The sequence below is a fragment of the Ruditapes philippinarum genome, unplaced genomic scaffold (genome assembly GCF_026571515.1).
Source record: "Ruditapes philippinarum isolate M1 unplaced genomic scaffold, ASM2657151v2 ctg3869_1_1_1_1, whole genome shotgun sequence".
Classification (NCBI taxonomy): Eukaryota; Metazoa; Mollusca; class Bivalvia; order Venerida; family Veneridae; genus Ruditapes; species Ruditapes philippinarum.
The window spans coordinates 178,363-203,711 of record NW_026865718.1 but is presented as its reverse complement, the minus strand read 5'-3'; the positions used below and the strand labels follow the sequence as shown (position 1 = coordinate 203,711).

At 34.2% G+C, this 25,349-nt stretch overlaps 1 protein-coding gene across 1 annotated transcript; it reads right to left on the bottom strand.

Moving 5' to 3' along the window:
- Positions 1 to 17,716: 17,716 nt before the first annotated feature.
- Positions 17,717 to 24,695, bottom strand: LOC132730079 (actin-binding protein WASF2-like). The gene is made up of 2 exons (XM_060715933.1): positions 23,555 to 24,695; positions 17,717 to 18,531 (listed from the first exon to the last, which is right to left on the bottom strand). The coding sequence occupies exons 1-2, from the start codon at positions 24,198 to 24,200 to the stop codon at positions 18,515 to 18,517; spliced, it is 663 nt and encodes a 220-aa protein (XP_060571916.1). The 5' UTR covers positions 24,201 to 24,695; the 3' UTR covers positions 17,717 to 18,514.
- Between the last annotated feature and the right edge of the window lie 654 nt (positions 24,696 to 25,349).

Below are 25,349 nucleotides of genomic sequence, written 5' to 3'. Positions count from 1 at the left end.
TAATATTGCAGGTATTTTTTGCCATAGAGATCAAATGTGTTGTTTGGGTCTCGGACCATTTAGCTGCTTGACAATTGTACATGGGATAATTTCAATATAATTTTTTCCAATTTGTGATTGCTCGGTCGTAACATACATAAGGGAGACAACTTGTACAAGTGATACTCAGGAACAATGAACGACTTGCGTCCCTTGATTTGCCAAAATAGAAGTGGGAAACACATTTTTTAATGAATTTTACATAGACACGGTCACATTTATGAGTGGACAAGTAAAGTGGAGAGTGACTAAGTTTCTAAGCTCTGCAAATATGTAACCTTCCTGACACGATAAACAAATATTGAAATGTGAATCATTTAAACTATTTTCAAATCATATTTGTTTACAAAATAAATCATAACAATTAGAATATCATAAGCTCGTGACATTTTAAATATTAACTCTGCTTGCATTTCTACAGCCAGTTCTTATTTAATCACATTCATATTTCAATTCCCTTTTAAAGCTAAACTTTGATTATGCCCTTTCTTCAATAATGTTCATTTATTTTTTTTTCCATCATTAAAAATTTTCCTCAACATTTTCTTTATTTACATTTCTTAACTTACTTCCTTCCTGCAAATATTTTGTTACCACATGCTAGAGTATACATCACAGAAAACAAAAATCAGAAGAAAAAAAATCAGAAAAAAAAAATAAACCAAGAAAACTCATTTCGGATATAGATCTATAAAACTCAAAACATTTCGGATATGTTGACAATGAGCTACAAACTGTATATGTATGGACTTATTATTGTAACCAACATATTAAATTGAACGAGGGTAACAAATAAAGGGGTTTCTATAGCCTTTTTATTTTTTTTCTAAAAAGAAGGTCAACTAAAAGGTCATCTATCGAGTAGGGATTGTTAAGGGGTTCCAATGTGTACAATCTATTATTCGTGTTCAATGTAGTTTTCAATGCTCCACATGTTTGTATTGGCCCCGGCCACCAACCTGAAAAGGGGTCTTTTGAATTAATTTTTGCACTTTAAGGAAAGGAAAAGAAGAAAACGCGATGTTAATGTAAAGTACAATAGGTTATAAATTTCTGAAATGAGATGAACAGAAAATCAACAAAGGACTACATGTACATAAAGTTCAAATGGACGCTTTTAACTTGTAAAGTTTATACATGTACCATTTTTTCAATATTAGTGTTTTTTTTCTATTTGTAAATTATGTTATTATTTTTGTAAATATATGCATCAGACTAACGAAATATGTGCCATGGGTGGATCCTCGTAAAATATGTGCCACTCCCACGAGATAAGCAATGTCCTAACGAGATATGGTCCTTTCGAATGAGATAAGTGCCGAAATATGCGCTGTCCTCGCGAAATGTTTCCGTCCTCACAAGATATGTGTCGTCGTCACTGGATATGTGTCGTCCTAACGAGATATGTTTCGTCCTAACAAAATATGTGTCATCCTAAAGAGATATGCGTTGTCCTAACGAGATATGTCGTCTTTACGAGATATGTGTCGTCCTCACGAGATTTATGTCGTCCTAACAAGGTATGTGTCGTCTTAACAAGATATGTGTCGTCCTAACGAGATATGTGTCCTCCAAACGAGATATGTGCCTTTCTCACGAGATATGTGTCGTCTTAACTAGATATGTGTCGTCTTAACTAGATATGTGTCGTCTTAACGAGATATGTGTCGTCTTAACGAGATATGTTTCGTTCTCACGAGATATGTGTCGTTCTCACGAGATATGTGTCGTTCTCACGAGATATGTGTCGTCCTAACGAGATATGTGTCTTCCTAACGAGAACGAGATATGTGTCGTCCTAACGAGATATATGTTGTCCTAACGAGAACGAGATATGTGTCGTCCTAACGAGAACGAGATATGTGTCGTCCCAACGAGAACGAGATATATGTCGTCCTAACGAGAACGAGATATATGTCGTCCTAACGAGAACGAGATATGTGTCGTCCTAACGAAAACGAGATATGTGTCGTCCTTACGAGAACGAGAAATATGTCGTCCTCACGAGAACGAGATATATGTCGTCCTAACGAGAACGATATATGTGTCGTCCTAACGAGATATGTGTCGTCCTAACGAGATATATGTTGTCTTAACGAGAACGAGATATGTGTCGTCCTAACGAGAACGAGATATGTGTCGTCCTAACGAGAACGAAATATGTGTCGTCCTAACGAGAACGAGATATATGTCGTTCTAACGAGAAAGAGATATGTGTCGTCCTAACGAGAACGAGATTTGTGTCGTCCTAACGAGAACGAGATATGTGTCGTCTTTACGAGATATGTGTCGTCCTAACGAGAACGAGATATGTGTCGTCCTAACGAGAACGAGATATGTGTCGTCTTAACGAGATATGTGTCGTCCTAACGAGATACCGAATTATTGTTTTCAAATTCATAAATTATAAACTAATATTGAAAATGTTAACAGTGTTATCCTTTGAAATTATTGTAACATATAAATAGTGTCAAAAGTTACATTTATGCAGGTGTGGTCGTGTGAAAAGAAAGCTCAGCAACCTTCTAAAAGTAAGCTTAGCAGACAGCAAAATATCAATTAACTCTATGCGAAACTCCTGATTTAATTATTTTATGATCATATGATTTGTTCGATCTAATATTACCTCATAACATATGGTGGTAGACGATCGATAAACAATACACCGATCATCAGTTATATAACCAGCTGCAATTTCTCGTCTGCCAATGTTTGAAAAAAGGTCACGTGACCCTAAAATCAGTTGCGTTGGTTACACTGCACGCGCCAGAATAGAAAACTATGAATGTGTTCTATTATATCTTACCTGGAGATGTATGCGAATCAAACACCGGTGTGTGGAAGTCTATACGAGAATAGAGTATAGGAATTTGTTTGATTTTTGTGTGTAGAATACATCATATAACTTCGATAGTGTGTTTTCTCTTACGACATATGCGTGTTTGTGTTGGAATATTTGTGAAAGAGGCAGGGCGTTGTATAACAATTGGATTTATTTTGTGTTTAATTTTCGCACAAGGCTCTGAGGTATTTAGGTGAGTAAATTATCAATAATAATGTTTCGTTATCTATCTATACATCATCAAGCAGGCTGGCTAAGGTAACACGTGGAATAATGTTCCAGCTTATTTTACCTTTATGTTTTGTAGTTATCGTATGTCGTGCCAGTCATATTCTGCATCTATACACACAAAACACAGCACATGTTACTTTTTTACACAGGGGTCTGTAAATAATTAGAGTTTTCAATGAGCAGGCGATGAGCTTGTTAATTGTCTTTACAAAAGATTCTACTCCGTGTGGTTAAGTTTTTGGGAGTCTTCATGTATATACAGGTAGGCATTTACTAGCGGATGTGTATTTCAGCATAGCTTTAAGTGGTCGTCTGCGTAGCTAATTTTACATTAAAGTCAAGGTCATATGAAGATTAATAACATTCTTTGAAAGTGGGCAGTGTGCTAATGCGTTCAAATTAAAGTTAGAAGTTAAAAAATATATATACAAAAGATACTTTGTTTTTATTTCCGAGCGAATTTCCTCTGCAGATAGCCTTTAAAACTCTTTATTAAAGGCCCATTAAGTCCTCAAAATATTTCTCAAAAGGTGTATTGGTCATCTTTTCGGTAGATCTACTCATTGACCATTAAGCTGCACTATCTGATTCCTTTTAGCAAATTTGGCCGTTAGAAAAGCTCTAGTGATTAACAAAATATAGAGCATTTGTAAAAACTATTGAAACTACCACTATCATCTATGGTTTACTACTTTCACGACAAATTAATTACACATTCGGGGTTGCTTTTTAACATGATAAGCATGTTACAGGGTCTATTCAAATCCATTATTGAAAACAGAAAACACAGATTTGCCCTTTCTTTCTTCCAAAGAACAATCATATCAATTTCAGAGGCTTAATGTATCTTTTTAAAATTTTAAAGTTTCTGATACATGTATATCGGATGTGCCACTATCTCTAGTATCAGACAGTCGCAACTTCTCGGCCCTTTCCGTCAAATTTCGGATTAAGAACTTGATTATGATTGTTGGATATATTTTCAATCATATTAATTTACCTTTATTTCCTTTGGATGTCAAAAATATACATTTGTTATACATTTGTTTTGTTTTCATCCAGAACAACGTGGAAGAACTAGCCCTATCAAGTCCGAGGTTATTATGAATAATAGCCGAGGATGTCAGGCTATCCTTTAAAAACTGTTTAAATCATATGATTGTTTTCCTAATTTAATGGGAATTTCAGATAATTAAAATTGGAACGAATCGAGGGAGTGACTTTCAATGCACGTGTAAAACATTGCACTCTCATAGATTTGTTTTCCTGTAAGTTGACCTAAAAACGATAGCGGTTTCAAGAAAAATGTTTACTTATCAGGGCGAGAGGTCCCAAATGGTATATTGAAAACAAATGCTTACAATTACAGAACAACTTACATATACATGTAATGGACTAATTAACACGCTAATGGACATGTTAACATAGTGTATCCATACAGTTTCTACATGTAAATAAATAGCATGAGTATGTGAAAACAACATGAATTATATGATCATGGTACAGGTCATATGCCCCTAGTCACTGGATAGATAAAGCAAACAATCTGTCCCGTATTGCTGTTATATAACATTATCTTGAGGTATAGTTGAAAGTAAACAAAATTGCTCTAACATTTACATAATTGTATATAACCACCTGGATGTAAATATCACTTGTTTTCACTTGCTTGAATGGACGTTTATCGTGAAATTCGTTGTTTGAAACTAAACTCACAAGAAGTTTATCCTCTAAATGTTCTTGTATTTATATGAAAACAAATCAATACCTGTACCAATAGGCATTTTAGGATTATATTTTCGGTTTTATCGCTCTGACGCAAAGTTTAACATCGTTTATTGTCTCAGATGTGAGGAAGTTGTACTGAAATCGGTACGATGATTATAACTCTGTAATTATTTACGATGTTTCCAGATGATTTTATTGTAGCCAAATTATGCGTATATGGTGCACCTTTTTAAAATATCCACATCATACGCTGTAGTTTCGTTTGAAACCTATATCACGTGACAGACCATGTCAGATCTAGAATTACATCTAAAATAAAAACATATAGAAATACATCAGCTTAAAGACAAATCTATAGCTATGTGTTGTACTACAATTGTGTATTTAGATGCTGTATAACTAGAAAATACTGAAAAGTTTAATTTAAGCTCTTTCGGTGTGTGTGGTTTGGGGGACTAGATATACAGACGTACCTGCGCAGCGTCCTAAGCGTCTTTGGCCAGTAATCGCACCCAAGTGGATTGCGAAGCAGTAAAGACAATCTCAGTTTCGGTGGCACCTACATCTTTCGGATAATCAGTCCGATGATTAACGCCTAGTCCAACTTTTCTCGGACTCACTTTTAGTTAAATATAATTTTGAAATAAAGGTTGGCTTTTTTTTGTGTAAAACTCAATCATTTAATAAAATGTTGCAAATGGTTAAAGACCTGCTATACATGTTTAAGCAGCGTGTCTCCAGATTCATGTTTATCTTCCTGAAATTTTTGAAATGTATATAAAAGTAAAATGTTGTGAAGTGAACAAAAATAGTCTAAATTTCAACAAAGCAAAGGCATTTGAACCCAACAGTTCACTATGACGCTGGAGTGTAATAATTAGACCAATTATATAGGGAAATAATTTGGGCGGCAACTGAAACAAAGATGGGCGCCAAGACAAAAGTCCTTGAAAATTAAAGGGGGTCGCTCGGGCATTTTTGAACTTTAATTTGACTATATATCAAGGGGCCTCATGTATTTAATTTTAGGCAAAAAACCAAAAAAAAACTGTACCATAATCACACTTTCCGTAAACTAAGTTGGTTTTAACTAAAGTGGATAACTTACCCATTATGAAAATGCATTAAAGAATGAAAAATAGGCAAGTAATATACACAGGAAAATAACCAATAAAATTTAAAGGCTGAATCCCGTTTTTTACTATGGCGTTATATTTGCCCTTCCCTTTAATTTTAATCATTTTTTTAAAGGGTGTGCGTCATGCTCACATTCTGATATGATGATAACTCTCTATGTTTTTATGCAATATATCAGTTATAATATATTGTGTAATATTACATATTTATACTATAAGAAATTTTATCAGCGTTAAAAACATAAAAATCAGCAAATTTTTTAACTGTTTGTAACTAGTTATATCGGGGAACTAAGTCTGTTACATTTCTCAGCCAGCGATGGATGTTACTTGCTTGACATGTGCACTGATTGACTATACATCACCCTTTACTTTTGCGTATACCTGCCGATTCGTGCTATTTTCCTCGAAAATTTTAAAATGTAGTATTTAATAGTAATATATTGTAGGGTGAACAAGGAAAGTAATTTACACATTTCAAACGGAACTTACAAACCACGTAAATAACCAAAAAGAGGTCAAAACATGCAAAAATAACCCTTGCTGCGTTAGTCATGCAATAGAAATATGGTGGTCACAAATCGCACATAACATTTAACTTATTACCTAAAACTTGAATCTTTTAGTACATTTTGTTTTTCTCAACTCTTAATACATTTTTCTCCGGTTTGATTTTCTTGAAATATTTTGGCTCATCTTCAGGCATGCAACTTTAAGAGCGAAAATTTGTTTCGTTCAGATTAGTCAGTCTTTTCCATGGTAGAAAATCTAGTTTAATGCTTGCTCATTTCTTTAGAAGGATTTATAATTAGGTGACAAGAAAACAAAATGTAACAACTCTCAGAAAGTTCAGTTTGTTACCTTTTTATAACAGTACTAGCCTAAATTAGAATGTCAAAATGTAATGAAATGTTGACATGGACATGAAAAAATAGTTATAACATGTTATATGTATTTTGAATCGACCTTTCATTAATATATGACATCAATTTTACATGAAGGAAATAGAATTTTTTGAGAAAGTTTTAGTTGTTGTTGTTGTTGGTGGTGATGGTGGTAGTGAAATGTGCGTTTTAAGGATTTAAGGATCAGTTTCGCGTCCTATCATTGTCGTACCCAACATGAAAATCACCATAACATTTAGTTTTTGTTATTCCCAGTCGTTTACTTGGGACATTATTTGCTTTTTCTCAAAATGCTTCACTGTAGAATGTGCAAATTTAAGTTGGACAGATAGTTTTAAGCATATCAGGCATCGATCCTTCTTTAAAATATAACCTGAATTCTTGGAAAGGTAAAACTTTAATTGAATTATCTTATCAATTACTACTAGAAATAATCTTGTCAGTTATTTATAGAGCGCAGTTACTGCAGTACACGGATGAGGAATGCTCCATCGGTTGCAAAATGTGTAAATAATTGATTTATATTAATATAATAATTGAGCCGCGTCACGACAAAACCAACATAGTGCGTTTGCGATCAGCATTGATCCAGACCAGCCTGCGCATACGCGCAGTCTGATCAGGATCCATGCTGTTCGCTAACCAACCCTATTACAAGTAGAGAAACTAATAGCGAACAGCATGGATCCTGATCAGACTGCGCAGATGTGCAGGCTGGTCTGGATCCATGCTGGTCGCAAACGCATTACGTTGGTTTTGTCGTGACGCGGCTCAATTATATTTGTTAGAGGACTCCGAAGTGAATTAATATTTTTTTTATCTTATACATGTAATGATAATGAATAATTTGATTTTTTTTCCGGATCGATTTTTATCTTGTTTGGTAATCTTCATTCATAAAAGTTAATTCATTGCATGAATTAGTTTTAACATACATGTTTTAGTTCAATTATAATGAAATTTGGAAAGTAAGGGTAGGTTGGTTTTTGAACCACTCTTCATTAACTTAACAGTAATGGTGTCATATAAAGAAACATGGTCGTGGCCAGAGTAGGGCTCGAGCCCTTGATCCCCCGGTTTAGAGTCAGACACTTTCACCACTAGGCCAACGCTTCTCTTGTGTTAAATACACGAAAGAAAATCTTCTTCGGCGTCAGCGGTTATCATTTCAAATTAATATTCAATGTTTTAGGTCGGATTTGAAACATTATATACGAGCTAATTATTGCACGATTATCAAGGTCATGTGTACAGTATTTTATAAGCTAATATGTCTGTTTCCCGGTACATTGCTCTTAAATAAACAACATTTTAATACAGTCATCTTAAGAACAATTAAGAATAGAAACCTTTTTAACTGGATAACCATTTTATGCCTAGACTTAAAAAATCCTCTGATTATAATAGGGAAAAGGAGGCGGACGAACGTTATTATCGTTAAAGGCCCATTATGCCTCAGAAATGCTTTTATTTTTATTTCTCAAAAGCTTTCTTATTTTGGTGTACTTTTATAGTTTAAACAAGTAGCTTATTGGTCAATTATCTAAATCATCTGTTTCTTCTGTTGCGTTTTGATAATTAGTACAGTTATAGTGATTGAGTATTTTGTATGGAAGTCAAAATATTACTATGTTTTTGCTACTTTTGTGACAAATAATTTCATAGTTAGAGCTACTTTCCTCTGGTAACGAGCATCTAAATGCTCTAAAACCATTATTTATACGGTATACTACATTGTCTGCCCTTTCTAAAGAAGTAAAACATTTAAAATTTTCTGAGGCATAATGAGCCTTTAAATAAAGCTTTGTGGGTTTTGCCTTGATTTTATGGAACCCTTGATGTTGGTTACTAAGTAATGCTGAACCGTCGGAATACGTTTTCAGAACGCATAAAGCTTGGCGTACTTCATGACTACTGAGTACAGATTTATACAATACCAAACTGTTTATCATTTTACCTTGAAATGATAAGTAAATTTCCTGGCAGTTATAATTATAACTGAGTATATAAATACCTCTCACAGTTAGTTTACATTGTATCTGCTTTTTACGATTCCAAGCAAACCATGATTTAAACAGACATAAAAGTATGGTGTACATGGAGAGCCATCACTTTTTATATATGATTAATGAGCCCTACCTAAAAGTCATTAGAGTTCAAAGGGATGAGATTCACGTGTAAAAAGATATACATGATATTCTTTTGCAATCGTAAAGAGGGAAAGTTTTTTTTGCAAAATGTATACTCGTGTTTGTTGGTGATGCTGTTGGTTGTTTTCATTCTGGATCACGGCTGTAAGCCACATTGAATTTATCCGAGCACAGTTCAGCCACCGTATCGTTCCTGGGCATGCTGTCAAACAGTTTACCAGTACTTTCGCAAGGAACTGATACCGGAGCAGAGGTAAAGTACGAATAGTCGTAGAAAAGATTTCATGATCAATAGTGACCTGTACCGTTTAGGAATCGATCCCGGGGTGCCTGATTCACAGTCAAAGGCTGTACCTATTGAGTTAACTGGGCGGCATTTTGTTCATTAATTAGTTTGCCATGCTATCTTATATACCCTCCGTCAATAGTTTCGGCAAAACGTCGTCATTTTCCGTATCTGTTTTGACAGAGCTGCCCATTTGCTCAATATCTAAAACGAAGTGACAAAATATACGATATACAAGTCCATTGAGCAAAGTGCTTACATATCTATAAGGAAGGTCCCAATGTTTGACTGTAAGCATTGTCCTTTATACGCTATGCATAGTGAAATTACGTTGGCACAAAGGTGGCATGTGTGTGTTTTTATTTATCTCGTGCGCACGAAATACTATGACGTGGCCACGAGTTACCTTATTGCCACCGTATGAAGTAGACCTTTATCGGATTAGTTTTCAAAACTGATCCCCTTTCCCCCCTCAATAAAAATGAAAACACGATAGAAGCGAATTCTGCCGTATATGGAAGTTTATTCAGGGAACTAACAAAATGTCTTTGGCTCTATTCAAAGATACCGCTCGACGCCCGTGTATGCAGTAAATTGTCAAACCCACCATCCCTTAGTTGAGCGGCAGATACGTCTAGCCCACCGCTCTTCCTAAGTTGTCACGTGACCTCATTTGTATCAGTATGACATAAAGACCCATCAAATTCGCATTAATGAAAAAGCAAGTGTTCGATACACTCTAGAAGATAACGATATAATTATCGTCTGCTCCACAAACATGAAAGTAATTTCTCAGATGGTCATATTATTCTGTCAGATCGCATTGTTCATCGTGCAATGTATAACTTTTCCAGAATTATTTCCTGGAGAAAAATCAATTAACGTGTAACACGAGTCGCGTGCGTTGTCACATGATATCATATTAAGTAGGAACATATGATAGAAAAGCTTAAGGTAATGTATCCATTCGTTTAATTCCCATACAAGGGGAGCGGTGGCCTGGTGGTTAAGGTGTCTGCCTCTCAACACAGAGATCATGGGTTCGAGCCCTATATATCTGGTCACGACCATGTTTCTTCATATGACACTAGTACTGGTTGGTTCCAGGAAGCGAACTCGAAAGTGATTGATATAAGTAGCAAGAACTTAAATAAATATGTTCATATATCGTATGATTTCGGAACATTTCGTTATTTTCCGTAACTTACATTTATATATTGAAGCTTATTGAAACGGAAAATTGCGAAATATGCCGTACATTACCGTACATTTTCGAGCCTCTGATGCTTATGGGCGTTGTAGAACAAGCTTTTGCTTTTGTTAAATCAGAATTAAAAAGAGTAATGGAAGCATAAATAGGATTACGATTCTATCGGTTTAATTCTGATGTGCAATATCATATTGAACGGCAGTATGACGCGGAATCGAGTGTGCGTTGTACGCATTTCAAGACGCGTATTTTTCCAAGGTAGCTTATTCTCAATGGTTTTGTAACATACCTTTAACTGGTATGTGTCCCAGAAGCTATAACATGTTGACAATTGAAATACGAAGGCTAGAAACAAATTGTGACAAAGTTTCTGAGGTTGAGCCCGGTTATGTCAATCGCAACTTGTCGATTATTTCAGACAGTCTTCGGATATTATGAATAATTGTCGAGTAGATCCGATTGTGGTTAGTGAATGTTCTGCCCTGTAGGGACATCAGATAGAAATGCATTCATCAAAGCCCACGCGCGAGCCGTTGTTTGGACATAGCTCTGGTAATTTAGACCCGACAATGCGGGGACAAACAAAAGGGGTAAAACACATCCCTTTTCGCCCATTCCCCGGGGGACTTGGTTACAATTTAATGTTGCATAAAATAACATATGCTGGTCAAGAGTTACAGAGTTCCATCTTAAAAATGTTTACAATCAACAAAACTATTCTGAAATAAGTAGAGTATCAAGAAAAAAAACGTTCTTTTCTTTCAAGTGTAGCTAATTAATTCACGTTATTTACATGTATGTTAAACACGTTCTTTCATCTGTTAAATAGATGGGTGATTAATTTAGAAACAATGGGTTTATTTACACTAAGATCATTGCGGGTGTATTGCGTATATAAACATGTACATGTATCTTGTTAGGAAACGCCTCAACAAAAGATGTTTAAGACAATTTAGGCCGGAAAATACCTTATTTATTCATGCGCATGTCTTTGCATTCAGGAAATAGGACTTGTGCGTTGATGATTTAAGGTGTTTGCCCTCAACTACGTAATTTTTGGTTCGAGCCCTACTCGGGTCACCTCCATGTTTTTTATGTCAATAATCTCAATTTCTGCTTTAATCCAGCGAGCGGACTTCACAGTTGAGCTTAAAAATGTACAGTGCATTAGGAACTCCCCGGCGATTACTGATAATCATCATTATCCGCAATTTGGTGGGAAAGGATTGAAAAGTTACGATTGTATGACTATGGTGTGCATAACTTTTTGATATTTTCCGTTGAGGTACACTGTTTTCTGTCATTTCTGAAAGTATTATTTGAGCCGCGTCATGACAAAACCAACATAATGGGTTTGCGACCAGCATGGATCCAGACCAGCCTGCGCATCCGCGCAGTCTGATCAGGATCCATGCTGTTCGCTTACAAACCCTATAACAAGTAGATAAACTGATTGCGAATAACATGGATCCTGATTAGACTGCGCGGATGCGCAGGCTGGTCTGGATCCATGCCGGTCGCAAACCCATTATGTTGGTTTTGTCGTGACGCGGCTCATTTGTTTAAAAGGGACTGATGTGTTACTCATATCCGGTTGATGTGATAACAACATCAAAGCACATGATGAAAAGCTTTCTTTTATATAGGGTATGACGTTGCCCCAACACTGTATAGGTCATATGGCGACTTTCTAGCTTTACTGGTGAAGGAAAGACGTCGCATAATTTCAAGCACAATTTGTATATTTTGGTTTACCTTCACATTGTATATACAGTATATATATCTTATTCATGTACATGTACATTTACATAGACAACATTGATAGGCTCTTAGTGTCTATCTATTTATAATACATGATGTTGCATATTGAAATTTTAATGTTTAACTATTTATAATACATGTCGTATAATGATATTTTAATGTTAAACTATGAAACTTTATACAGACAATATGTTGGCAAAGTTTACTGTTAGTTTCTGTGATGATATTTTTCATACGACGATAACCGAAATTGCCCGTCGGGAAATCGGTTAAATGTTGCTGATGTATCCATATTGTATGTTTGACATATACAAATATATTCGGTTTCAACTTGACATTTAGAGTAAATGGTATACTGCATGTTTAATGTGCAGTATTAAACACTTGTGTTTATGAAAACATATATTTGTGGTCTCAACAGTCATTTAAGCGTCTCCCCAAACAATTTTTTAGTCATTTTATGGGTTTTTTTAGGACTACTTTTATGCTTTGTAGGTACTAAAGAGTGCAATGCATAAAAAAATCTGCAGTCGATATATATACAGCGTCGGCAAACAACACGGTCGAGTCTCAAATTTTTGCATATTTAAGGAATCGTCTTCGAAAGAAGAATACTATTCTTTCATGGCAGGTGGTTTCTCAGTCAGAAAAAAACAAGTTCTCGAACTAGAACTCTTGAAGTGAGGCCGTCAGTGTTCGACATAGTCACTAACCCGCTTATCCGGATACAACTTAAGCGATCTTTATGTGCTGAAAATTGAAGGGGCAACAACCGCATTTAATGCTATCAGATATCCTTCCGTTTAAGACCATAGTTATATTTTCCGTCAATTTTACACATTATTCAACAAACCATTTAATATTTCCTGAACTGAGAAACCACCTGTCATGAAAGAATAGTCTTCTTCTTTCAGAGACGATTCCTTAAACAAAAATTTGAGACTCTGCCATGTTGAACATATAAAGCGAAAATGTCTTGTTGTTTGCCGACGCGGTATATGTTGTTGATGTTGTTGTTTTGACTTTTTATTGTTTTTTTTTTCTCTCACCTTTTTTTCTTTTCGGAAGATAAAACAAGTGTTTTCACTGTCTGTAACTTTTTTTATCAAGATTTTTGAAGCCACATGGATGTTATGATATCTAATAATAAAACAATCTAGTACACCGTGCTAAAATTCCCCAGAGCTATTTTAATCGAGTACATAGCTGAGCCATTGATAAGCTAAGATTGCATGAACATATTTCCTCTTGGCAGGTTTCTAGTGCCTGATAAAAATAACTCAACAACCAGAAAATCGGTTAACCTTTACAGCTAAACTATATTTATTACAATTATTACCTGTGCAGTGCAATAAATAGCGTTATTACCCGGGTAGCCATGCAGTATCAAACAATTAAGGGTATAAATTATCTTATTATTATCCAGTTGGACAATTTGTCTGATTGCGTGTAATAAAAATAAGTATACAAGATTATTGTAACAGATAAGAATGTCTACACTCCATGTGACGTCCCGTGGGAGCGGCGTATTTTTAGAAGCTACCAAAACGGCTACCAAACATGATGATTCTATTTATCATGTTCATGTGATGTTTATTACAAGATTTATTACTATTGCCAATAATGCTGACCTGCCATTGGTCAGTTTTATGTTGGTTCAACCAATCAGGTGAGGTGATATTAAAATTATACGACTATGAATCGGCCAATGTAATGCAACGTTCTTAAAATCTGAAAATTTTATTTTTTTCTCAATTTTCAATAACAAATATAAAAAATAAAGTTAATGTTGTACGATTTACTCTCGTCCGAGTATGTGTTTGTGCTCATGCCTATCTTTCGGAGTTTCCAAATATTCATCACATTTGCGTGTCGTACATGTTTATGGCGAAATAATTCTGCATTATCTGGCATAAATGAGCCATTATCACAATTACATGATATATCAACTTCCCCAAAATTATTCCAATTAAGATTTTTATCCTTGCACCTCGTAACTTTCTGCTGGGCGGATGATTTCTTATTTAGAAGGCTAGCCGAAATATGGGAGCACTGGAGGTCGTTCAACATTGCTAAATTGAAACTGTTGCAGATGTGGTTCGATTGGTCCTATTAATTCAAAAACATTCAGAGATTTCTTATGATTCGCTGTTATAGATGAAGTATCCGGCTGTTCGACAGTTCGTGTAAGCTTTTTCCATTAAAATGCGGGTCAGTTTTATCATTATGGTATAATATTTATGATTAAGCGTACACAATGGCGAATTATCTGCTCGAAAGAAAAAAAACCCTGATCAAAATGTAGCAACTTGTGAATATAATTACACCTGTGAATCTGCCACAAGATGTCAAGATAGGTGAATATTTTTCTTCAGAAGATGTTTATGATTATCTTGAACCTGTTACCTTTGAAAAAAATCCTAAGAGCGTTGGTGTTTTAGATGCTTGTGATACGACGAGATGTCGGTAAATGAAAACAATTTATCAATAGTGAAGTTTGTGAGAGTTTTTTTATATCAAAGGGACACAACTCTGTCAACGATATAGCTATTTCTATTTGAATTGCCTCCCTTCCCACAGATGTGTAATAAACTGATTTTCACCTGGTTGCAAATTTGAGAGATATTGTTCTGATGCAGAGAAGTGTGGCATAATTTATTGTTTGTGTACATGCATTATAAATGACTAATATCTGGGTTATAGTATAAAAGACAATTCCATAGATATTTACTCCAATTCAGGATTTGTTACTCGATCAATCAACCAGGCAGTCTATACATTTTTAAAAGGAATACAATGTACTTTGTTAAAACAGAAGCTTAAATAAAAGATAAAACACAGATATCAGATGTGTGCATATTGTGTTTTATTGATACATTTGTACAAAAATATATAAAAAATATATTAGTCGAGCTGTGTTATAGTTAATGTCTCAACTGTTCTTTATTAATTCTTGGTGGTCCAAGTATGTTGTATCTGCTGAATTTGTGTAATGAACTTGCCCGGCTTTGGATTTTGGAACAGTCCATTTAGAGTTTAAGGGATTTTAACTTGATAATACAAGAAAATGCATTTTTAAGTATAGAACCCGGCCACACTGCCATGTGAAGGCTTATCACTTGGGTCCTTACTCATTTGAGTGATCTATGTCTCTGAACACATCACCGGTATCACTGGAAGGTTGGTTGTTTAACTAAGTTGCCCGCTTGTATCTGTAATAATGCACGGATGGCTACTCAGATTCTTCCTCGAAAGTTGCTGAATGATCTACACAATGACTTTATAAAAAATAATGACTTAATTAAAAATATTATCGTATTATGATGTTATTTGTGGTCATTTAGATTGACTTTTGATACTGTGGGGAAAATATTTTTATTAGTCCATCGGTCGTGGGTTAACAGACTTTATGAGAAAGAGTCCGTTAATTAACTTAATAAATATAAATTGATAAATTATACGTTTAATCATATTAATCAACACACCGGTCTTCAGACAAGGTCATGACAAGAACAAAGACAACAACAACATTAAAACAACACACAAAAACAACAAACCCAACAAAAAGCCCTTAAAATAATGTACAGGAAAACAGGACATATATGGTGTTGTGCGTACAAAATGAAAATTTCATAGATTTGATACATCCGAAAAGTTGTTTGTTGTGCAATAAAAGAAGCTGATACTATCCTTTCCATTGACAATGATCTAATTGAGACTTCATGTTCGTTGACTTTAAAATTTGATGAAATATTTTTCAATGAATAAACCCATTCTTACATTTAAAATGCATATCATATTGTCGTTTAAATAGCGCAGGCAAATATTGTTGTTCCAGTGAAAGTAACTTTCTCAAACGATTGTTTAAAGGAGAAAAATCAAATAAGAACACTCAGAAAGCGAGCGCATTTTCTTTCTTCTTTTACATCGCGTGTAAACTGCCACTCGACGCCCTTTGGTTCCGCCGGCGTTCAACAATACAGTCCGGATTCATTTTCAGTTAATTTAAAAACAATTCCAGAAATTGAAATGGACCAATCAATAGTCAGCACAAAAGACTGGTTCTGTGATTGATTCACGTAATCGTTGTCACTGACGACAGGTGTCCAGAAGAAAATAATCGGTACCAGTCTCAATTTCACAGGCATAGTGAAAATAAGTTCTCTCATTAATAGAATTCACGTGCAAGTTGTGAAAGTCGTTCTATTTATCTTTTGCCGACATTGACAACATTATATATCGATAAATGTCTGGGAGAATATCAGTTTAATATGTTTATAGAAATTCTGAACAGGTATCATATAGCTTTATTTGTTTTTGTTGTTGATGTGTTTATTGTGTTTATTTTTTGTTGCGTCTCTCTGTTTTGAGATATTTTGATATGACTGGGTGTTTTTTTCATTTTCATTGATCCACTAGGACACCTGTCGTATAATTAGTATTGATGAATATGGATTAAATCTTCTTCAGTCATTATGCTGAAAGCTTCGCGTTTTAATCTGATAAACTATTTATACCTCAATTTACATAAAACTAAGTAGTAAACTTTTCTTATATTATGTTGAAGTTTAGTATTTTTCCTGAATATAATATGTAAAGGGGCTGATTTGGACATTTATTTCATCATTTTTTATTTATTTATTAATTTATTTATTATGGTTCCTCCAGTTTCTAAGATGCTTTAATAACGTTTGTTTCTGATGCTGTTCTTGTCAGTCCAGTTCTTTCTGTTTTTTTGCGAACATGAAAATCACGTGATGTAAAGAAATTAAAATGAACATTATCAGGGAAAGGGTTTCAATTAAATATACAATATAATAAAAACAGAGTAAAGCTAACTGTTTTATAATCTATTTGAATTATTATTTTCTTTATAAAATAATAATACATGTAATTGTAAATATCAATGTCTTACAATAATCTCTGTAGGCATTATAACATTAATACAAAACAATTTAAAAATATTATATTCTTAAGAATGTCAATCAACGCATATAAAATAAGTTTTGGCAGTTTTTGGCCATGCGCTGTAAAATACATTTGCAAATGCACAAGAGAATTTTTTTGTGCTGCGCTGATCCCAAGGGGCAATATGGCAGACCACCATAATTCCGGATGTTCGGAAATTTACATATAAAGAATATATATATACATGATTGAATGTACAAACTCTGGAAAATCAGAAGTTATTTTGTTCAGACTGGAGAGCGTTACATAGTAATAAAGTATTCCGGACAATCGGAAATTTATATTTTATATTCCGGATAATCGGAAATTTATTTTCATATTCCGGATAATCGGAAATTTATTTTCATATTCCGGATAATCGGAAATTTATTTTCATATTCCGGATAATCGGAAATTTATTTTCATATTCCGGATAATCGGAAATTTGTTCATATTCCGGATAATCGGAAATTTATGTATCATTCCGGACAATCGGAAATTTATGTATCATTCCGGACAATCGGAAATTTATATTTCACTTCGGACATTTGGAAAATATATCTTGTTGAAACAGCTACATCCAATCATGTTTAAAATTATAAAAACAATTTTGTTTGCTAAACACCCTTGTACATTGCAAATGCATTAAAAATCTGCGCAAGTGCCTGCTCAAGAAATTGAAAGTAATGGGCTTACTGCATATAGAATTAGAAACAGTATTAAGAAACAAACTGATTAATACAATTACAACTGACAACACTAGCTTTGCTTATCACAAACATTTGTCAAATTAATAATCTCTACACTTAAGTTTTACATATTTACAAATGGATAGACTTGCTTACTGTATTAAGTTACAATTATAATTAAAGAATTGATTATACATTAATCTTTAACAATATAGTATGTCTACTGTACATGTAAGGCATTAAAAAGTTTAAATAATTTTAAATATGCATAAAATTAAATGCAAGGGTTTAATTTCCAATGAATCAATGACATAAATAATGTTCACAGTACACAAGAAGTAATGTTCCATGCCATAATTTTCAATTAATGGTATCTAAATAAAATGTACGTATGTAAAGGAAAACTGAATCCTTTGAAAGACATAATAATGTTTCATTACACAAGTTTGAACACTTTCATGTTGTGAACTACTATTTTATCCATTCCATCGATTCTAAGCCCATTGTGAAACACTTTATTATACGAGGCATCCATGTTCCCGCATAATGAGCAGCCACTTTGGAAATGGTTACGACAGCCATGACGAACCCTAAATTGTGGACAAATCTGAAAATAGACAATAAAAGAAAGCAGCAAAAGACCATAGAAAGGGTGGGGGTGTGGAGGGAATTTAAAAACTGAGGAAAAAAATTTCTGACCTTCCTCCCTGAGTTTCCAGAAATGTCTAGTCGTGAGTACACATAAACTTATGACGTCATATTATAAAGACCGGTAATGAATATCAAATTTTACCTTTAAGGTTAGAGGAGTTACTTCCCCTCCCAGATAACAAATATATCTAAAGACGAGACTTGATATATATTATATTATCAGGGAAAGGTTTCAATTAAATATACAATATAATAAAAACAGAGTAAAGCTAACTGTTTTATAATCTATTTGAATTATTATTTTCTTTATAAAATAATAATACATGTAATTGTAAATATCAATGTCTTACAATAATCTCTGTAGGATTATAACATTAATACAAAAACAATTTAACAATATTATATTCTTAAGAATGTCAATCAACGCATATAAAATAAGTTTGGCAGTTTTTGGCCATGGCTGTAAAATACATTTGCAATGCACAAGAGAATTTTTTGGTGCTGCGCTGATCCCAAGGGGCAATATGGCAGACCACCATAATTCCGGATGTTCGGAAATTTACATATAAAGAATATATATATACATGATTGAATGTACAAACTCTGGAAAATCAGAAGTTATTTTGTTCAGACTGGAGAGCGTTACATAGTAATAAAGTATTCCGGACAATCGGAAATTTATATTTTATATTCCGGATAATCGGAAATTTATTTTCATATTCCGGATAATCGGAAATTTATTTTCATATTCCGGATAATCGGAAATTTATTTTCATATTCCGGATAATCGGAAATTTATTTTCATATTCCGGATAATCGGAAATTTGTTCATATTCCGGATAATCGGAAATTTATGTATCATTCCGGACAATCGGAAATTTATGTATCATTCCGGACAATCGGAAATTTATATTTCACTTCGGACATTTGGAAAATATATCTTGTTGAAACAGCTACATCCAATCATGTTTAAAATTATAAAAACAATTTTGTTTGCTAAACACCCTTGTACATTGCAAATGCATTAAAAATCTGCGCAAGTGCCTGCCAAAAGGCTTGGATCCACATCAGCCTGGTGATTTGCATGCAAGCCTCTGCCATACAATACCCCCAAATTGGATGGAGAAAAACTGCGCAGAAAGTGGCAGACATGGCCCCTTTAATAACTACCAACTCATAATTAGAAATATGCTCATGCTAACATGGATACGATACTAGTTCACAATTTAGAATTGACCACAGTCCATTCATTATACTGTCCACAAATATGGAGTTACCAAAGGAAGATAAATGTACTAAATCTCTGAAAAATAGTTGATTTTCAACAATTCTTGGGTAATGTATGTAGCCACCACCATTTGATATGCAAAATTTTGCCATGGTGCTATTGATACGTTTTCTTCCTTTATTTAACTTGAAATGATTTTCTTCATTTCGATAATGGAGCCTAGGAAGAATAGCAGACCAAATGATTCTCGTACCTGGTAATAAATGTAATAAATCTGCAAGACACGCCTTTAAAGAATAATTAATGTAGGAAAGACTGGTTTGACCCAAATCATTTCCTCCACAATGAATAAACAAAATATCTGGCACAGAATTATGCTCAGTGGCTAATAACTGAATATCATTATAAAGGTGCTGAATTTTTAAGCCTGGTCTATAGCGCCAAACAACGTTTACACCAATTGTATTAAATTGTAAATGTTCACCAAATGTACTGTTACACTTTGCATACTGATGAGCATCTCTTAAAATTGAGGAGCCAACCAACCAAACTGAATGGCTGGACTGTTCACCTAATATGGAAAAATGCAAAAGAATGATAACATGGACTAACTATACTATGGCCTCACATAGAGCTTATACGAGTTTGAGCTCCATCTGCCCATTTTTTTTACTTCATCTTCTGAAAAGCCTTGCATAATCCAGTAAGTAGCACCACCAATTCGAAAGGAATGACTTTTGAGTCTAGAACAGTCTATACCTGAATATTTTAAGGTTTTTGCTAAAACAGACCTAAATTGGTAAGGCATAAGTGGTGAACCATCTAAATGGGAGAGGAATTGGTAGCCAGAGGTGGGACGCACTGCCATATAATGAAGGATTACTTCCTTGAGATGGCCGGACAAATTTCTATCTAAAGGAATTTTCACTATGGAACCTCTATGTAATTGATCAGTCTTTGAATGTCTGATATTAAGACACAAGTGTGAATCAGATAAATATACATCTTCTTTACTAATAATGTTAATTTCACTCACTCTCAAGAGAGCATAAAATGCAACCATAAATGCCGCTGTAAATAAAATGGATTCATAATGGGACAAGCAGACAAATTTGAGGTTGTGAACCAGAAGATGTAGCAAATTAATGGTAACTGGCTGTCTAGTGTCCCTACGCCTTTGAGACCTATTCATACCATCAAGAAGTTTGCGGACTAAAAAACATTGAGTGTTATCTGTCAAATTATACAATTTGTTTATGAAACTGATTGCAGATATATGACAATTAACAGTTTTGTATGCATAACCGCTTAATGACATATAAGCTATATAATGAGTAATATGAAATAATGGCGGGGGCCAACTTTTATTATTAAACTGTGAACATCTGAATTTGTCAAAGGTTTGAAGTGCAGAACAGTAAGTTCTATGCGTATTGGCAGACAAAGACTGATCTACAAGATGGTCAATTTCGCTGCACAAAAATGCTGGAAGTCCTGTGGAATTGAAAGTGGAACTTTACATGCATTATGTGGCAATAAAGATAGTAATCGTGAATATTGCAGACGACTGATGGCATCACAAATACCATTTTCTTTTGACTCGATATGAACTGCTTTAATCTGAATGTTTTGCAGCAACAATTTAAGAACCAACTGTCTCATTAATATCATTACACGATTGTTGCGTGAAGATTTATTGTTAATAATTTGGACAAGACTTTGATTGTCTGTATGAATAATGATTTTTTTCCCTTTTAATTTGGAATCCCACAAATAAAATGACAAAACAATTGGGATTAATTCTAAAAAGGTTATGTCTTTGAAAATTTCATCACCCCAGCACTCTGGCGATTTAAAAACTGACCATTCTCCATCTAAATATGCTCCACAGGCCAAATTTCTATTTCCAGCAGAGTCAGTATATAAATGGAGCTTATTATCTGACACCCAATCAAGGTTGCTGAAAACAGATATACCATTATAATGCTCTAAAAAATGAAGCCACATCATTAAATCCTCTTTGTTTGAGGAAGAAATTCGAATGAAATGATTTGGGCGTTTAGCCCGAGACATTGCTCTGTATAAACCACAATTAAATGTTCGCCCTGAAGGAATCACTCTTGTAAAGAAATTTAAAAGACCAACAACAGACTGGAATTTGTTTAGCCTGACCTTTTTCTTATGAATAATTTCATTAATACAATCTTTAGCCTTCTCTATTTTTTCCGATGGAATACGGACTTCCAATTTGTCTGTATCAAGTACAAAACCTAAATAGGTAAGGACAGTAAACTGGACCCTCAGACTTATCCGGATTTAGTGGAATGTTCATGTCATCACAGATATGTTTAAAATCCGACATCAACTTAGAACAATCTTTAGTTCCAGATTTACCCAAAAAAATAAAATCATCTAGATAATGATCAATGTTAGAAGATTTTGTATAATTTGAAACTGCCCACTGGATAAAGGAAGAAAAACGTTCAAATATTGCACAACTTATTGATGCACCTTGAGGCAGCATTTTTTGTATCCAGTATCTGTTTTTATATTTGATCCCCAACAGTGGGAAATCTTCTGGCCTAATTGGACACAGGTTAAAGGCAGAAGAAATATCTTGTTTACCAAGTTCAGTCCCTTTACCCAATATTTGAATTTTTTCAATAACATTGTCAAACTTGGAGTAATGAACTGAACAATACTTTGAATCAATAAAATCATTAACTCCATTTCCTATAGGATGAGACAGGTTAGTAATCAATCTCCAACCCCCTGATTTTTTGGGGACTAATCCCAGAGGATTGACTCTTAAATTAGAAAATGGTTTTTCATTAAATGGGCCTAAAATCCGACCCAGTTCAACTTCTTTAATTAATTTTACCTCTAATACCTTTGGATTTAAAATGGCAGATTTTAAGTTTTTTGATTCATAACTAATCTGTTGGCTAGAGTACTGGAGTCCAAATCCTTTTCTAAAACCATTCAAAAGATAATTTTGTTCAGCAACCTCATAACCCTTTAACCATATCTTTAAACGTTTTATGTCAATTGGTGATGTACCTAACTCCAACAAACGCTCGAGGAGCACTAAATCTTGGGCCTTGTGGTTTAACGACTCTAGGCCTGAAATTATTTAACGGATTTTGCATAGAAGTTGAGGTTCGAATCCCACATGAAATAGCTGAATGGGGACCTCTGCAATTTTTGCAGAGATGCTGATAAGGGCATCCAGACTTTGTACAAAAGCCTTTATTATTAAAGAATAAACATAAGTTATATTTATATAACTGGTTTTGAGGCTGTCTAACATGTGAAGTACCAGTCATTGTAAGCAACCAAAGTTCGCCATCAATAGAGGACCATTTCATATCGGCATGCATAGATTTTTTCTGTCGAAAAGCTTTATCATAATACAGCCAGCCAAATGAATTACGTTTTGCAGCTAGGCGGACCATGTGCATGTACTGTATTAACTCCGAGGCAAGAGAGGGACTTTTCATAATAACTATTTGAATATATATTAAAAATGCGTCAGTCCATGAACTTATGTTCTTCATTTCATGTATTTTTGGACTACTGTCTAATACAATATTGCCATTTAAAACTTTAATAGACTGAGCCTCTGGTAATGGTTCTTTTTGTAACAGTAATCCTAAATCAATATATTCACCTGACCAGACTTGCTCTTTAATTTTTTGTGAAATATGCATACACATATTGGTACAAACAGAATGTAAAGGAAAAAGGTTACCTAAACTATGATCAGCAGGTGTTGCCATAACTGGAGGCTGATCCAAAACATCAGGGTGTGGTTGAAGAACACTAGGACCAGGTGGAGGAAACTGGAAGTCTTGGTTTCTACTTGCTGTTGCATATGAAACAACAGAGCCATGAGCTGTGGGAGGAGGTACCGCACACTGAAATTGCTGATTCCCATTAGAGTATAATGGAGCAGGTACACTACTTGCCAGCGGACCAGATGTATAATTAATTTGTGGAGCAGGAAAGCCAGGTGGAGGAAACTGAAAGTCTTGGTTTCTACTTGCAGTTGCATATGATGCAACAGAGCCATGAACTGGTGGAGGAGGTACCGCACACTGAAAATGTTGATTCCCACTAGAGTATAATGGAGCAGGTACACTACTTGCCAGCGGATGAGGTGTATAATTAGTAAGTGGAGCAGGAACATTAGGCCCAGAAAAAGGGGGGGAAGCTGCAGCTGCCCTCCTCCTTTGACGACGTTGATCAACTTGTCCAGCAAGTGGAAGTTTCCTTTTCGGACGAGGCATATCGGCCGTATATGTAAAATAAATTAAAACAGAAATTAAAAGTGGAATGTTCAGCAAATTTAATAAATGTAGCAACATCTTATTTATTGCAATAATTCTTAATTTCATTCATATTATTCAAATTCATTCATTTATAAGTAAATTATTTTATCAATTCTTTTATCAATAATTAATGTTGAAATTTTAAGAACGGTTTTGAACTAAATCTATGAATATTATAAAAATGTGTATTATGTGGCTTGCACTGCTAAGACACCACGTGGTCTGTGGATTTTAATGAATTCTATAAAAATTCCTTTAGTTACTAGCATTTACTTTCATTCGAATAAATTTGTTGATAAGATTTATAAAATATATGTTATTATAATACGGTGCACTTAAACAGTGAAATATGGCCGCCACGCCATGGCATTGCCACTTCTAGTTCTACCCCACGTGCTTCGACGGGAAAATGAGAATAAATAGCAATTTAGCGATAAAAGAAGAAAAATTACTGGAAATAATTCGGGCAACGTAACGTTCAAGATATTCTAAAGTAATTAATACCCGAATAAGACAATAAAAGAAACGTGTAATTAACTTTAAAGAAATTTAAAAACTGAGGGAAAAAAATTTTTGACCTTCCCCCTGAGTTTCCAGAAATGTCTAGTCGTGAGTGACACATAAACTTATCGAACCGTCATATTATTAAAACCGGTTAATGAATATCAAATTTTTACCCTTTAAAGGTAAAGGAGTTACTTCCCCTCCCAGATAAAAATATATCTAAGACGAGACTTGATATTATATTATATTTATAATTAACTGGAAGCTTTTGAGAAGGTCATGGACGATTCTATTTTTCAATTTATTTTAATATTATATTAAAAGGAAAATGCACCCGTAAATAAATTATATCTACCTTCATTCGTAAAAGCAGGGTGCTTGCTCTTCGCACTTTGCTATGAGCATACCACTGAAGAAAAAAGAAAAAACAAAAACAACTAAAAGGTATGAATTAAAAACACCCCAGAAGACCTCACAAAAATATTTCTTTTATTTTATCAATTTCTTTGGTGTGTTGAAAACTCTCCTCCAAAGGCGAAGTTGTTACTAAAGATGGAGTATATGTAAAAACTCTACAACTAAAAAAAGAGGACATTTTAACTGGATATTTGCGACTGGCGATATCTAAATGATCTATCAGGTCCTTTGTTTTTACTTCAAATATCTCTTTAATAATGATATTTTTTGTGAAGATGGACTTATAATAAGCCC